Below are 15,117 nucleotides of genomic sequence, written 5' to 3'. Positions count from 1 at the left end.
TAATTAATGCTATTTACTGTATAATTAATTTCTCAATGTCTCAGAACAGAATTCAAACCAGGCCTTAAAATAAATGCCTTACAGTAACATTTTCGTTTGCCAGCTGGTCACTGTCGGTGCCATTTAGCTGCTGAGAAAATCGATCAGCTTTTGTCCCGTTTATCTACAACAGCACTGATGGCTGTAACACATTTCTAACCAGCAGCCAGTTCAGGTGGCATGGCATCGTTCACCTGCACACAGATGGTTTCTTCACCCCAGAAGATTACCGGGTCCAATGTGGCCGGTGTCCAGAGCCTTCCGAGAGCAGTAAAAACCTCCTTCTGAGAATAATATCCCATCAGAGAGAGCTGTGACCTCAGACTGAGATATCTGTTAAAGCTGTCGAGTCTCTCTGGAGGCCGGAAAGTGATTGACAAAACAGTTGTGATAGGATTTTAAGGGTGAAAGGAAAAATGATTCTTCTTGGAAACTTGTCCCCTCTTTCCCCACCTCATCAGCTAACGCCAGTAATACACGACAGTACATGTGACAGGCTGTTTTAGACATTTAAAACCCGGCCACGGGGAGCCTGTGAAAACAATCGGCCATTAGAAGATGCCACTCAAACAGCTGTGAGTGTTCATGATGTGGCCTTTTAGCTCAGGAATGGAGTCAAGAGCAATGGGAAATTACAGGAAATGATGGATATAAAAATGGTAACAGTATTTGAGATCTTCAGATCTATTTAGACTATGTTAAGGCTAAGGTCATGATAAGCATTACCAGAGACTTGAAGATGTAGCAAATAGTTCAGTATTTCACTGTGCAACCAAACATTGTAATTTCATGACAATCCAGCCAACAGTTGTTGAGATATTTCTATCAAAACCACATGTCAACCTTATGGTGCCACTACAGGAAAAGTGAAGGGATTACCAAAGTCAGTAGGATTCATCATCTGGGAACCATGAATGTCTGTACCAAATTTTGTACCAATCCATCCAGAAGATGTTGAAATATTCACAGCTGAAGTGAAAACTTTGACCTGTTGTTGGCGCCATTGAAGAGTGGGAACAAACCAATACAGGATATAAACCTGATATTGTCAGACAGTGTGGCATAAGATGATTGTAACAACTTTAAAGCTACTGTACATAAAGGGAAACAAAAAGAAAAAAACAGTCAAACAATTAACAACAATCAAATAAACCAATTTAAATTAAATGGGCTTTCTTTATTCCTTCCAGTTTCCAATGAGCTTAGTCATAGATTTGCCTTCATCATACAGTGTTACCCAAGAAACTAACCATCCAGATACATGTGTATTTAACCTGAAATCCCTTGGCACACCCTATTTATACACAGGTGACCTCCTTTTTTTTAAAAATAAGCTGCACCAGCAATGATTTGGGTGTGTCACAGGTAAGGGTGCGACGACTTATCTAATCATGTTTTTTTTTGTTTTAATATTTGTATTTAATTTAGATCAATTTGTTGAGATGTGTTCGCTTTGTCTCTTGACCTATTTTTAAAATGAAGGCTCGCACTTTGTATTGTAATTAGTGTGCAGCAATCTTGTCAGTTGCTTTTCTGTGTATAAAACAGCATCGGTCCAGTTTGACTTTGTGACTTTTTGCAGTCATCTGCTCCTCCAACAAGAAGCTTCTGAATACTGTTCCATTTAAAAAAGGATGTTTAGAATTATCCCTTGGCAGAAACCATAACCATTGCTGCATGTTTACATGACCTGCCAATGGTGCCAACTAACCATAGAAATATATACAGTATGTGTGTATGTTCAGGTCCAGTTTTTAAGAGTTATTCACACAGAACCTGCCTTATCTTGGGACTTCCACTGACCCTTTTATAGGAACTCAATTATTTATATATTTACGCTGCCCTACAAAGCTGAGGAGCACCAGCTGCCTGAGAGCTGAGACTGAAAATGACATCTTTAAATTTTCTTTTCCACTGAAATGAACCTTTAAAGCACACAGAAACTGGGACTCAATCCATCACCACCAGAACATAAGAGCAAATGACCAAATAACTGTAAAACTAATGACATTGCCATCAGCCTCAACAGTGCTTTGTGTTTAGCGCTAATTAGGAAATGTTAGCATGCAAACATGCTAAACTAAGTTGGTAAGCATTAGCATTCTCAGCTTTTAGCTCAAAGCACTGATGTGCCTATGCAGCCTCACAGAGCTGTTAGCATGTCTGTAGACTCTTAGTCTTGTTACTTGCACTAACTCACTCATTAATAATTATGATAACCTAACCCTAACCTTGGAGCAACTTCATCTAGTAAATCATCTCCAGAAAACGAGAACAAAATAACCACTGGACTCAAAACAGTCCACAAGGAAAGGAAACTGCAGGAAACACAGAGAACTATCACATACTTTGATTCATATTTATTACATCTTTTTCAGCAACAACCTGTTTGACAAACACAGAAACATCGAAACCTCACAGGACATTAACATTAGACTATCTTAACTGACTATTTATCATTATTATTTTTCTGGCCCGGGAACTATTTTATTCAGTGAAATCTCTACCACCTCTCTTTCTTGATTTTGATTTGTGTTCATATACCTTAATCCTGGAGGACACTAAATTCTGAAAGATGAATTAATTTAATGTACTATAGAAGCAAACAGCTTTAACTTTGATTGTGTTTCTTCATTAATGTGTTAGCAGCTTTTCACTGCTTCATCTATAGGATAATTCCAGTGTGATTGGAGCTTTTGTTTTAACCCTTCTTTATTTGTACATTTCTTATGTAAACTGAGTCTAAAATTTATGAAGAAATCCCAAATGAAAAGGCTAACAATTTCAACCAAGCTAAACAGCTAGATGTGAGTTGAAGCCTCTCGTTCTGTGACGGACGGACGTTTACTGACAAGCTGTTTTCTTGGCGTCTGGAACTGAACGTGACCTACAGTAATGAGCCAGAACAGATCTAAAAATATCTTTGTGTGTGCATGCAAAAACTTAACATGCACATTTAATGCATTAACATTAAAGAGATGGAAAATGTAAAACAACAAACTTCAATTGTAGTTTAGTCTGTTGCACATAAACCTTCACTAGAATTTGTCAGTTCTGTTTTGTTTTCTTCTGTAAGATTTTTTATGCTATAGCTTCACACGCTCACAGTGGCTTCAGAAATAATATCATTCAGTCCTAAAAAATGTAACCAGGACAATCAATTCATGCTGAGACCAGTTCAAAGTCCTCTTGCTTTGACAAACTGTTCCTTTGATGGTGTCGCTGCGTCCTCTGATCCCCCTTCCCCAGTGACTACATTTTTTATATTTCCCTCAGCGTCTATGACCACGGCGGTCCTCTTCAGCTCCTCATAGCGTGTCTGTCGCTCAGCAACTGCCTCGCAGGCGGCCAGCACCTCATCAGACTCGAAATCATAGTCCTGCTCGAGCTCAGGGGCATTAAGGATCTGTTTTTTGGTCTCCTCCTCTTGTCGAGTTTTCTCCTCGGTTGCTAAGTGCTGCTTCTGTAACCTGCACGCCCACGCCAGGTCTTCCTGCCACAGTGTGCGCTCCGAGGGGCACAGGTGGATCGCGACCTGGAAGGACTTCACAGCCTGCAGGGACAGCACCGCAAGAGATCAGGATTCAGACACAGTTTAAGTTTAAAGTCTACAACAGATTGAATGTTTAGCTAAATTCTTTCGGGCCTCTTTGTGGGTTCACTGTAACTCTCACAGATGAACAGTGTGACGCTGGCATCTGTGCAGCTGAATGAGCAGGTGGGTGCATCATCAGCAAGACAACTAGCAAGACCCTAACATTCTTTGTGCTGCATTGCAGGCGGATTTATGGTTTCATTAAGAAGACATCAATATCTCTTAGCTGACTGTGGCCTTGTAGATCAATGTGAAATTTATTGTCCTATTGAACAGAAATACAAATGGCTCCAATTGAGTGACCATTTGCTGCCTGTGAAATAAGTCCATCCCTACGTTTTATTTGAGATCACTAATGAGCTCATAAATCAATTCTGACAGATGTCTGAAATCAGTTGTGCATATTCTGAAGTTGAGGGATAGAAAAATAGTTGTGTAAAGGTCCATGTTAATATGGTAATGAAGCCAATCAGACTCCACCTTAAAGAGTTCACATTTATTCACATGACCCTGGCTGGACTTTGAACACCTACCTTGATCAGTAGTTCACCAGATCATGTTATCTCCCTTTAGGACCTACAGTTTGCATGAATTAGCACCAGCCAGTGAAGACAAAACAACTAAATGTAACACAAAGAACACTACAAGTTAAGTGTATAACAGCCGGAGCGTTTTACTAGAGAAGACATATCACTCTTTTGTTGTTGTTGGAACTACAAAACTCAGTCCACTCTCGATTGGTCAGTTGTGTTATAGATTTTACTTTCAAGTTCAACAGCCAAATTTAATGTTGTCCTGTTACAAGTTCCACATTATTGACTAGCTGATAAAACGTTTGTCATTGGTTTTGTGAATGCTTGAGAAAAAGAGAGGAGAGATAAAGGGCTAGTAGTAACACTAGCAGGCTGAGGTGGACAAAACAGAGTGCAGTACAGAAAGGATCATGCAATGCTAAACTACTAGATTACCCCTACAAGCGCTATGCACAGTTGAGAAGACACATCTCATAAGTTCTCATCCTAATGAGGAAAGCTCAGCTTTTCAGGTGCACCTGTTCCCAGTGATACCGTGAGCCACACCTCTTATGAAAATCCAGTCAGCCCTAGAACAAAAGCCTCGAGGCCAAACTGTGGTAAAGGTCAGGCTGAGGAAGTGTTATTAATGCTTCAAACATCAAGCATTTAAAAGGCTGGCCCTAAACAACAGCTTTAACAAAATAGGGACTACACTGCAAAGTGATCATCTTCACTAAGTAATTTAGTATCTTCATAAACAAAAAATAAACTGGTACGAACCTAATTGATTGGATTCCATGTAAAAGACTGAGCCGTCTTATCAACGGGAATCTCACATTAACTTCATGTGAAATGTTCAGCACCCATACCATAAATAACCTGCACTGTCAAGTTCAACTGACAAAGTCTTTGACAGGTTAACTGTAAAAGATTTTTGACAAATGAAACTGTCTGTGCCCAAAACAACATATCCCGTTTCATCTTGAACAGACAAGAGTCTCATCAAGTCTGTATTTCGAAAGTAGTCCTTCAACAGACAAAATGCCACAGTAGGCAGATTAACTGGCTTCCCTGGAAAAATCCTGGCCAAAAAAACTTAAGACAGATAAATGGTGACAGAGCTGTCAATGTCACTTTCCAATATTTTCAAAAGAAGAGGAGAAGAAGAAGAGGAAAAACAAAATCAGAAGCTATATGTTTGTTTTACTTGGGTAATTTCCATTTTCCTCGAGTGAGACAGAGAGGAGGGTAAATGAAAAAAGGGAAGGAAAAGAACAGACTCGTGAAAGAAAAAAATGGGGAATCACTGCACTCACATTTGCGCAAACAGGCACCACTCGAACATGTTGATGCATACAAAGCTTTAAAACTCGACAGAACAAGCCTAGCTAAAAATAGATGTGCAATCTTTTTCCCTCCCTTCCCAATAGCTTCAATATACAAGGAGGTGTGTCTATATTTGGTTTAGTTTGAGCTCAAGTAACTTTCAACACTTCCTATTGTTGTTTTTGGTGCCCTAGGACAGGTCTCTCTCTCAACACACAGTGCCATTAGCTTGAGGCTTTCGGAGTTCAGCCCTGTTTGCTTGGCTCTAGATGGGCGAACAGTGTAACGATGATCTGCAGGTTTCATACACCCACAGGTCCCGGCGTGTTCTGGGGCAATTTAAGCAATCCTCCAAGCCCCAGGCACCTGGGCGTGCTTTGAAAGAGGCACTTCATCTCCGAGGCTGGGAGTTTGCAAAAAGTAGTAAACAGAAATCACTGACATAATTTAACTGATTTATAGTCAGCTACAAAAACAGCTCATTGCAAAATCAAACATTCAAAATTGAGACATTTTGATGAAGATCATTAGTGACTGACTGAGCAAGAAGCCATCAATTGTTCTGCAACACTACTGGGTGGATGTTGGTCTATATGTGCTTGAATTTTGGTGTGTTTGCACAGACAAAATGGCGCTTTTTTGAATACAACCAAGCAATACATTTGGTTTTAATCACCGTGAGCACAGGCTCAGCCATCTAATACACAGTCACGTGCAATTACTCAACAATGTTCTGCAATTGTTTTTTCAGGTTCTGTTGTTTCCTTCTTTCATGTCTCCTCCATCTAGTACTCACATTTGTTTGCAGCCCTGAATTCGATAGCAGTTCGACAGCTTTTGTGAACATGCCGTACTCTAATTTGTTTTCATTTGGAGTGTATTGCCAGCTACACTCACCAGGTCCACCTCTCCCAGGTTGAGCTGGGCACGGCCCAGAGTCTGCCAGCCCTCCCACCAAAGGGGGCGGAACTTCACTGCCATCTCTGCTGCCTTCACAGCAGGGAACACTTCGTGCAGAATGGTCAATACCTGTGACGAAATATGACAAAGGATAAAAGTGTGATTCCCAGTGTTAACACAGCATGTGCAAAGTAAATAACATTATTGTTAAGATGATGTAATGACTGTCCTACTGAAAGACCTGGGCTTACTCCTCTACATTGTATTAGCCTTGAACAGTGCTTGAGGCGGATCTACACAGGAGGCATTTCAGTCATGTTTTACTTAGCTGCTAACGTGCTGCTTTCACTGCGCCGCCTGTGTAGACACAGTGTTAGACAACACGCTAAAACCAAAGGGGGGTGGCCCTTTCCCTACTTTTTACCCCATTACTTCCAGCACCCTTTGCATGGACCACACCCATCTTTGCTTTCATTTTGATCTCAACTACACACCTGTAAGTTTGCATCTTGCACAGTTGTGATGTTATCATGTTGACAAAATCTAAATCTAAACACCACACACAGACTCACAAGGTGAAAACAATACCAGCCACACGCTGTTGCGGTTGGTAATAATTGGTTGCAGCCTAGTGACATAACTCATTCACCATAAGGACATACTGTACAGTGTGGAACAATAGCACAGTAATGGTCACATGATTACTCTCTTACATGACAGTGCTGCACTGAGCTCATTAACCTCTTTAAGCTTGCCAGAGCCAGCAGTGTCAATCATCTTGAATCAACTTTTATTCAGACACTAAGTAGATAAATGCATGCAGTTTTATTGGGATACTTTTTAATTTTGCTTTGCTGTCATGTAGGGAACAAGCTGTCAAGGAGCTTATACCATTGTGTATTTATGTATTTGCATAACAATCAAAAGAGCAGCGCTATGCTAGAATGAAAGTGTGACAACAGAGTGTACTCTTGTTGGTTTCAGTGCCTGATCTCACTATCTGTTCACATATTTTTCAGAGACATGAGTGCACTTTTTAACCAAAGAAACCACAGAACTAAAATGAGCGAGGCGCAGCGTCTATCTCTGTAACACTTAAATTAAGATGCAAGAATAGCACCACTGCATGATACAATTAAATTCATAAGGTCCGAAATCTTGGTAGAAGTTTTATTATCGCCTTGATACCTATGCTTGATACATAGGCACGTCCAGTGATAAGCCACAACCAAAAGGGTCACCTCTCACTCTCAGCACGATCCCCTTTAGGCTGAAGTCATTTATATTGCCAGGAAGATGTGGTGACACTTTAACAAATGGAGCCAATTTCCTCCAGAGCGCACAACAGTCTGCGGTGGCAGACATACAGGGGACGTATTACACACAATACAGATTGAGTTAAATGTGAAGAAAGTGATGAGGGGAACTAAATGACCAGCGTCAGTGTAACCATCCTCATCATCTGGGTCAGTAATGGGAATACGATGAGGTCAGCCTATTCTCAGCCTAATGAATGTCAATAACATCAACACTGCTAATGGACAATATAGGTTAGAAGTGCTACATGTGTGTAGTCAAACACATTGTGGCTGAATCTAAGCAAAAACGGAAGCCTGTGCAAATGTCATATTTCAAATCAGTCATAGCATGGGGAAAAGATCCCTTTTGTGGTGATGCTTTCCAGGCCTGGTCTTCTAATGATTTCCTTCTCAAATATCCTATAATGGATAATATTATATTAGGCATACAATACTCCATGTGATGAGAAAGTCTATGGCTATAAGGAGAGATTTTATTGAGTTAGTTGTAGTAAATGAATAAGAAATTATGGAGAGAGCTCTGTCCATCTGTCTACTAATATATGGGAACCATGCTTTCAAAGATGCCTATGTTAGAAGAAAAAAGAGAAGTGGCAGCTGAGGAATGATGGCAGGATAAGGGACAAAAAAAGATTCAAAGACACAGAAGATATTGACCCAGAGAGGAAGAAGAGGAAGTGAAAGGAACAAGGAAATGGAGCTAAAAAGCCAAAACATTAGAGCTGTTGGAAACATGCTGCAGACTTTCAGTGGTGTCCTCACTGTCCTGATATCACTTATCTAGCTTAAAAGCATACCAAAGTGACAGCTAAGAGGGGGTCTATGTGGCCACAATGGCTGATAAATAATCACACACACACACACACACACACACACACACACACACACACACACACACACACAATACACAGTACATACACAGTACATACACAGCATGCTGGTGGTCAGTTAAGTAGCATACCCAAACCAAAGGACATGAACGGAATATGTGTCCACTTGTCTTGAAATTTCAAGCTGCAAAACAAGTTGCTGCAAGTGAGTGATTTACTGTGTAAATGCATATCCTGAACACAAAACCCCTATTGAATATGTCATCCTACCCAGAAAGTACACCCGCAAACTCTGAAGGAAGTGGGACTGCATTACATTTTAGACATGCTTGTACTATAGCAGGAAACGGCAGAAACATAGCGTGTATCCACCATGTGGTTAAAGACAATTTTAACCACATTACCCAAAGACTGGCTGCTTCGAACAGAGGCTCACATCTTTTCAAGTCTATCTTGATACACTCACATGACCATGCGTACATTGAATGACTGACTAAAGTCATTTCAATGGAAGTAAAAGCGAATTTACATAAAAATTGCGTTAAGAAAGCATCTTAAGAGGAATGATTATAGTAACCAAAAACAATTTCAATGAACATATGGGCATAGGATTATTGTTTTAAAGGGGAACAACATTTTACACATCAAAGTCTGTTTATAGGTCTTGGGGAGTACTACTGCATATGTGAAAGAAGTTGTATAAAGCCTTTTGTGGCTCCAGAGGCAGCTGCACAAAATAAATGTCGGTTGGAGACTACAAGTTTGAAAACTGAAAATAATCTGGAGGTGTGGAGTAAAAAACAAGTGGCTAGCGGTTCGTGGTTACATTAGCCACTAGTAGCATAACATGCCCGAATCTCTCATAAAACTGTCCATGGTTGGGTTGCATTATGGGTAATGTAAGCACCAGGTTTTGACAAGGAAGAAGTATACATGGAATAAAAAGACAATATTTTTATTTTTCTGCTGCATCGATTTTGAACCTTTTTTTGTCATTGGAGTGATATGCTAAATCGGTGAAGTACTCTCGTTAGACAGACTTTAAAAAATGTGAATGTATCCTTTAAAGAAAAAGAGCAGTGAGAAGTGAAGTGAGAAGATGTGTAAATAGTAAAATATAGGTTTATAATATACCTGAGACTTCATCTCATACAGTACTGGGTTGTCTGGAGTCAGCTGAATGGCCTCGTCCCACTTCTTCATGGCCTCCCAGTGCCTAAAGAAAACACACAAAAAGATTTTGTTCATGGCGTCATAAAGCATAACCTGGCTGCAACAGGTACACTGTATACTGGGGAAGCTTTGCAGTGTGACACACTACTAAACAACCATGCATCTGAACTATTTATAGGGCATGAATGTTTATTGGCTATGATTTAAAAAGAAAAACAACGATTTCAACGCCCTACACAAATAGTAGAACAGGGTGTTGCACATGTTGTACTACACTGAGGTAAACACAGCTTTGTATTGACTTTGGCTACTGTTCAATTCTTTGGATATTCTTTGCTCAGTGGATATCATGAAGCTGTTCTCTCTGGTAATTTCTTGTTATAGAAAAGTCACTTGTGTTACTGGACTTTTATGAAACATGGCTGAGTCTTATGTTAATGTTAATGTTTACCATCACCCTTTCCCATGTGTTTTGTGCATTTTAGTTATCCCTTATTTTCACTCAAATAAAATTGAATTAATAGTGAAAAAAGGAGAAATAGCTCCCAGGACAATAAAGCTGCCAGCAGACTCCACAACACCAGTCCAGCTGTCCGACAGAATGGTATCACAGAGTATACAAGGGCTGCAGCAAGCTAAATAAACACACACAGGACCAGGGAGGTGAACAGATATGTCGCAAATCAAACTCTTCCCAGGGAAGCCTGTAATGTCGTCAGTTTATCGGAGCTAGTGAGACATTGAGATTGGCTGCTAGCTCCTTTTCAGACATGCCAGTAGAAAAATAAACAGGATTTGCATACATTTGTACAGAAGTCGGCCTCACTCCAAGCAGCTGTCACCACTGTAGTCTACTGATCTATTTTGCATAGATTTGTTCACAATTCTTTAGGTTTCTGACAGGCAGATATTCCCTTTTTTTTTTAGACACACTGAATGGACACTTGAATGCTCACTTCTATGAACCTTCTCCTCTTCAAGTCAATATTGACTCAAGAATAATTTCAATAGCCTGATCAAGACAAAGGCTCGGAAAGATTATGAGGTAAAATCCTGATGTCTGTCGTGTCTTTTATAGCTTTATGGAGAAGGATATCCTGTAAACTTCAAAAGCAATTAAAACCACACAATGAGACCATTAACACTGATCAATTACAAAACTCGGATTACAGCCAGAACAAAGAGCAAGCCTGTGAAAACATATGCCACTGCTATTTAACAGTCAGAGAGAGAAGTGAGGAAACGGAACCAGAGCAGTGTGGAAATACAGATGAGGCAAAAGACACTACAAAACCATGTGAGGAAATTAAGCAATAAGTACTACACTGCATGAAGCATGACAGCTAAAAAATGACACCTCTACCGTTCTCACAACTCAGCATGGTATTGTGCTGAAAAGAGCAGAGGGTTGGCACATTATGACCATTTCACACACTGCTCCCCAACACGTGTTTACGATGACAACACTAAACCAGCAAACTGACTAATCTATCCACACACAAAAAAAACAAAACAGGCCTTCAGAAGATGTTGAACATTTCAAATAGCCTCCGAGAGCCAGATTGCATCTTGCAAGCTCAGTGTGAAAAAAATTGACTCAGCATGGCAGCTGGAAGCCAGACAAATCGGAAAACTATGATGAGAATTTGGATGATGATATGACTTGCTGCCTCACAAAACTCCCACACCTCCCAAGCCACTGTTAAAAATAAATAAAGTGAGGCATAATTCTGCAACTGCATGGTCTCTTTTTTCAGACAATTTCATTGGTCTTTCAGTTTGGACAGTTTCCAGCTGATACGTGATTGAAGGAGAGAACTGTCAATCATCTTCTGTACGACCTCTTTGAAATGACAACAGTGTCAAGCAAATGCCTGTTGAGCATTGCTAGTCTTTGCATGACTATTACATGTTCAGAAGCCTAAAGACTCTGAATCAACTTTGCTCAACTCTCAATTCAGCGGTGAGCAATAAGTAATAGCCCAGAATTAATTAATTAATATGCATATTTGTGAGTATTCTTTTTGAGTGTTTGTTTGTTCAACCACTCATTTATCAGTCAGTCAGACAATGGGTATTTTTTTATTTTCTTCACAGTTCGTGAATAAAAGTGTCACTCAGCATCTCAGCACATTCATGCATATACAACAACGACTGTCACCCTTAAGATTCTACTGAGCATGGCAGCAATAGCCGATATTACAGAAAACATTTTTGGCTGCCATATGAAGACTACTGTGTCTGTAGAGAGTTTATAATATTCTTGTGTACTGCTCAAGAGGCAAAATCTCACGTACAGTTAAAAATGTACACTGCCAAATCTAGCTTAATATTGACTGTGGTTGGTAAACCCTCTGTAATTGTGGGAGTACAGGAAACTGGGTCTCACTGTGACTCGCGACCCTTGTAAATGTCTGTTGACCTTAAAAACATTGAAAAACAGCCAAAAGTATCTGCACACGGTGTGACTCAAGAGGAGCTACAGATCACAAACAGGTACTAGAGGAGGTCTTCAATTACATCAGGTGCATCCAAACTTGGTAATGACAGACTGACATCAGAGGTCAATGTCGTTAGACGAGAAAAACTCCTGGCTGACATCCTCAACCAGACACCATCTCAAACCTCTCAACAGCCATTATGGAGCAGCAAGATATAATTTCCCCGGCAAAATCCAGTTTCTCCTTGCAAATACAATTACAGGTCACTAAGGGCAACGACATTACATCTTCTGGACTGGGGGGGGGGGGGGGGGTCACAAAATGATTCTTATTTGGCTAAAAAGGTCAATTATTATCAAGAAATATCAGATAACAGTTCCTGAAGGAGGCCTATTTTGTTTTCTTACATCTGGGTCAATCAAAAAAAGCCAACTTTATATAAAGGCAGCTGAGGGATTTTTTTGCCAGAGCCACACAACACACAATAAAACACTAAAAGTGGCGCCGGAAATCATTTTTTAAATTCACAAGCAGAGAAATATCGCTTATAATAATAATATTGGTTACCATTATTCAACATAACAAACTCTCCCCAACAGTAAACTTCAGGGGGTTTAAACATGTAATTTCTTATCACTTTCTGCTTGACAAGCTTTCATTAAATTGCTCCATGTTTGTTTTTTTTACCCCCTCATATCAAACATAGGCCTGGAGAAAAGCTTGTTGTTATATCCATTTACTGATCCCAACTTTGGGAGGAATACAGCTCTTTGGGTTTTTGAAATCCAAATCTATACAAAAACACACCTTGTGCTTTCACATAAAAGCCATTAAATAAAGTGGAGGAAAAAGCTCAAATGCTTAAATGGCTCTAAGTTTACAGTGCCTTTGAATACAATATTTATTGAATGCGTATCTTTATTAGCAAGTCTGTGTTAGACAGGTCTGTGTGCTCTGTACAATGGTGCCCTCCTTTGGAAGATTTTTAGTATCACACGTCTATAGTTATTGGCAAATTTGAACTCCTTTAGGCTATTCTATAGTCTTAGTGTTAGCTGGAAGGGTAGTTATCCTCATTGCACTCTTCTCTCCCTCCTTTCCCACAGTAAAATCCCTAATTACTTGTCTTCAGCAGATCCTGCTTCAGAAGATGAGCAGCTGATGGTTCACAAAGATGTAATTAAGCCCCCTGCTATCCAATCCAGTAGTCCTCATAAAGAATCCAGCAGCACACAGGCAGGAAGACCTCCGTATCATAGAATAAAATAAAGTTGTAATCATGCTTGCTATTAAACTGGGCTCACTGTATGGAGAATGTCTTTCAAAGGAAATAATAGCATATGCATGACGCTTGTTTGTTCAACACTAGTCCTTTTTATCCAAGCAACAGGTGAGCAAATATTCAATGCCTAGGATTTAACAGTACACTGTGCATTTTTATAAAGATTGATTTATAAACAACAAAAATCCTAACTAATCTTGTCACTCACACAACAGCTAATAGTTCTCTCTAAAATTAATACGTGCATCTGTACACAAGCAATTTAACAAAGATGTTACAAAATTGATGGTTGCAAATAATGGCTGTTTGTATGTCTGTGTGTTATTTTTGAAAGCTGTCACTGACATGATGTTCACACAGCAAACACAGAAAACAGCCAGCTTTAAACAGAATCCCTCACCTGCCTTGCTCAGCCAGCACTGCCCCCTCATCCTTCAGCCTCTTGCTCTTGGCTGCACAGTCCTCCAGCAGGATCTCCCGCCGTCGTTTGATGGCGTGCTGCCAGTCCACGTCCTCATCCTGACTTGGTCCATCATCCTCAGCCTTCTCTGCCTCAGCCTCAAACTGCTGCACCACTGACTTTGAAACCTTCTCACCAACTTTCCTCTTCCAGCCAAATGAAGCCATCCTGTGGGTAAAAGGCAGTGGGGTTGGGTGGTGGGAGCGGTCACACGCTCTATGCCCAGAAATCCTACCTCATCTCAGTATGCAATCAGAAATTCATAAATATCAGAAAACTGCTATATGTTTTAGCTTATTGTTAAAGATACCCAGGTACCTTACCCGGTAATCTGGGCGACTAAATTTTAGCACGGCTGCTACAATAAGTTTTCTCTTATTTAAATTCAGGGCATATAGGTAGTTATCTAACAGCTACAACCCTCAGACTCTTCAATAAACAAAAACCCTATCACAACAACGCTAGCTAATGTTAGCTATGGTAACCTAGCTAGCTAACACTTGCCCAAACTCTTAACACTTCCGTACGTTGCACTTGCTTTAATTTTGAAACAACACAACACATTTCATATTGTTATTTTAGGACAGTATAATATGGTCTGGAGGGAAGGCATACGCACAGACTCCTACAGCTTTCCGTGGATACAACCGGACAAGCTAACGGAAGCTAATGGTTAGCCATATTTGGTGACCCTTCAGATTAATGACCCGGAAGCTGTGGAAATGTTTACGTTGTCTCTTAAAGAAACACGTACCGTATTTTTAAAGTTGCGATCACGTGATGCATGTTAACGACGCTAACTGTGAAAAAAAGAAAATAAATATTTTACTACACTAAAAATACTTTCAGGAAATGTCGTTACTAAAGTGTAACGCAAAGATTTGCCCACTAGATGGCACCACAGAGATGACTCAAGACAGTTTTCTGACATACTTGACATTTTGTGTGCTGTCATTTTTAATTAAAGTCACAGATGTAATCTAAAAAGGTAATTGCTTTCTATCACAGTAATGCCATATTACACAGAAATACATCAAGACTGTTCTAAAATGACCTGAATAGCTAAATAACTTCGTGTGATATCAGAAGAAGACAGTAAGTATTTCAACTTCGTGAAAGAAAGTGTATAAACCTTTCTCCTTGCACTTGGACATTCCTTGTTTACAATGTGTTTACACATACAGCATAAATGCAGTGAAAGTATGTAGTTTCCTTGGTACTATATTCCAAGTTAATG

At 39.9% G+C, this 15,117-nt stretch overlaps 1 protein-coding gene across 1 annotated transcript; it reads right to left on the bottom strand.

Annotated features, from left to right (window-relative positions):
• Positions 1 to 2,401: 2,401 nt before the first annotated feature.
• Positions 2,402 to 14,568, bottom strand: ttc33 (tetratricopeptide repeat domain 33). The gene is made up of 5 exons (XM_070924948.1): positions 14,500 to 14,568; positions 13,821 to 14,048; positions 9,659 to 9,740; positions 6,373 to 6,504; positions 2,402 to 3,592 (listed from the first exon to the last, which is right to left on the bottom strand). The coding sequence occupies exons 2-5, from the start codon at positions 14,045 to 14,047 to the stop codon at positions 3,218 to 3,220; spliced, it is 816 nt and encodes a 271-aa protein (XP_070781049.1). The 5' UTR covers position 14,048; positions 14,500 to 14,568; the 3' UTR covers positions 2,402 to 3,217.
• Positions 14,569 to 15,117: the final 549 nt, after the last annotated feature.

This window comes from Enoplosus armatus, chromosome 18, assembly GCF_043641665.1.
Source record: "Enoplosus armatus isolate fEnoArm2 chromosome 18, fEnoArm2.hap1, whole genome shotgun sequence".
Lineage (NCBI taxonomy): Eukaryota > Metazoa > Chordata > Actinopteri > Centrarchiformes > Enoplosidae > Enoplosus > Enoplosus armatus.
The sequence above is the reverse complement of the archived record's forward strand: the minus strand, read 5'-3'. Positions and strand labels throughout refer to the sequence as shown.

Excerpts from the sequence above, each read along its gene's own strand:
- ttc33 (XM_070924948.1), bottom strand. The coding sequence starts at position 14,047 with ATGGCTTCATTTGGCTGGAAGAGGAAAGTTGGTGAGAAGGTTTCAAAG. Across the intron at positions 9,741-13,820 it reads GTGCTGGCTGAGCAAGGCAG|GCACTGGGAGGCCATGAAGA; the intron begins GTGAGGGATTCT and ends TGTTTTCTTTAG. Across the intron at positions 6,505-9,658 it reads TGTATGAGATGAAGTCTCAG|GTATTGACCATTCTGCACGA; the intron begins GTATATTATAAA and ends ATTTCGTCACAG.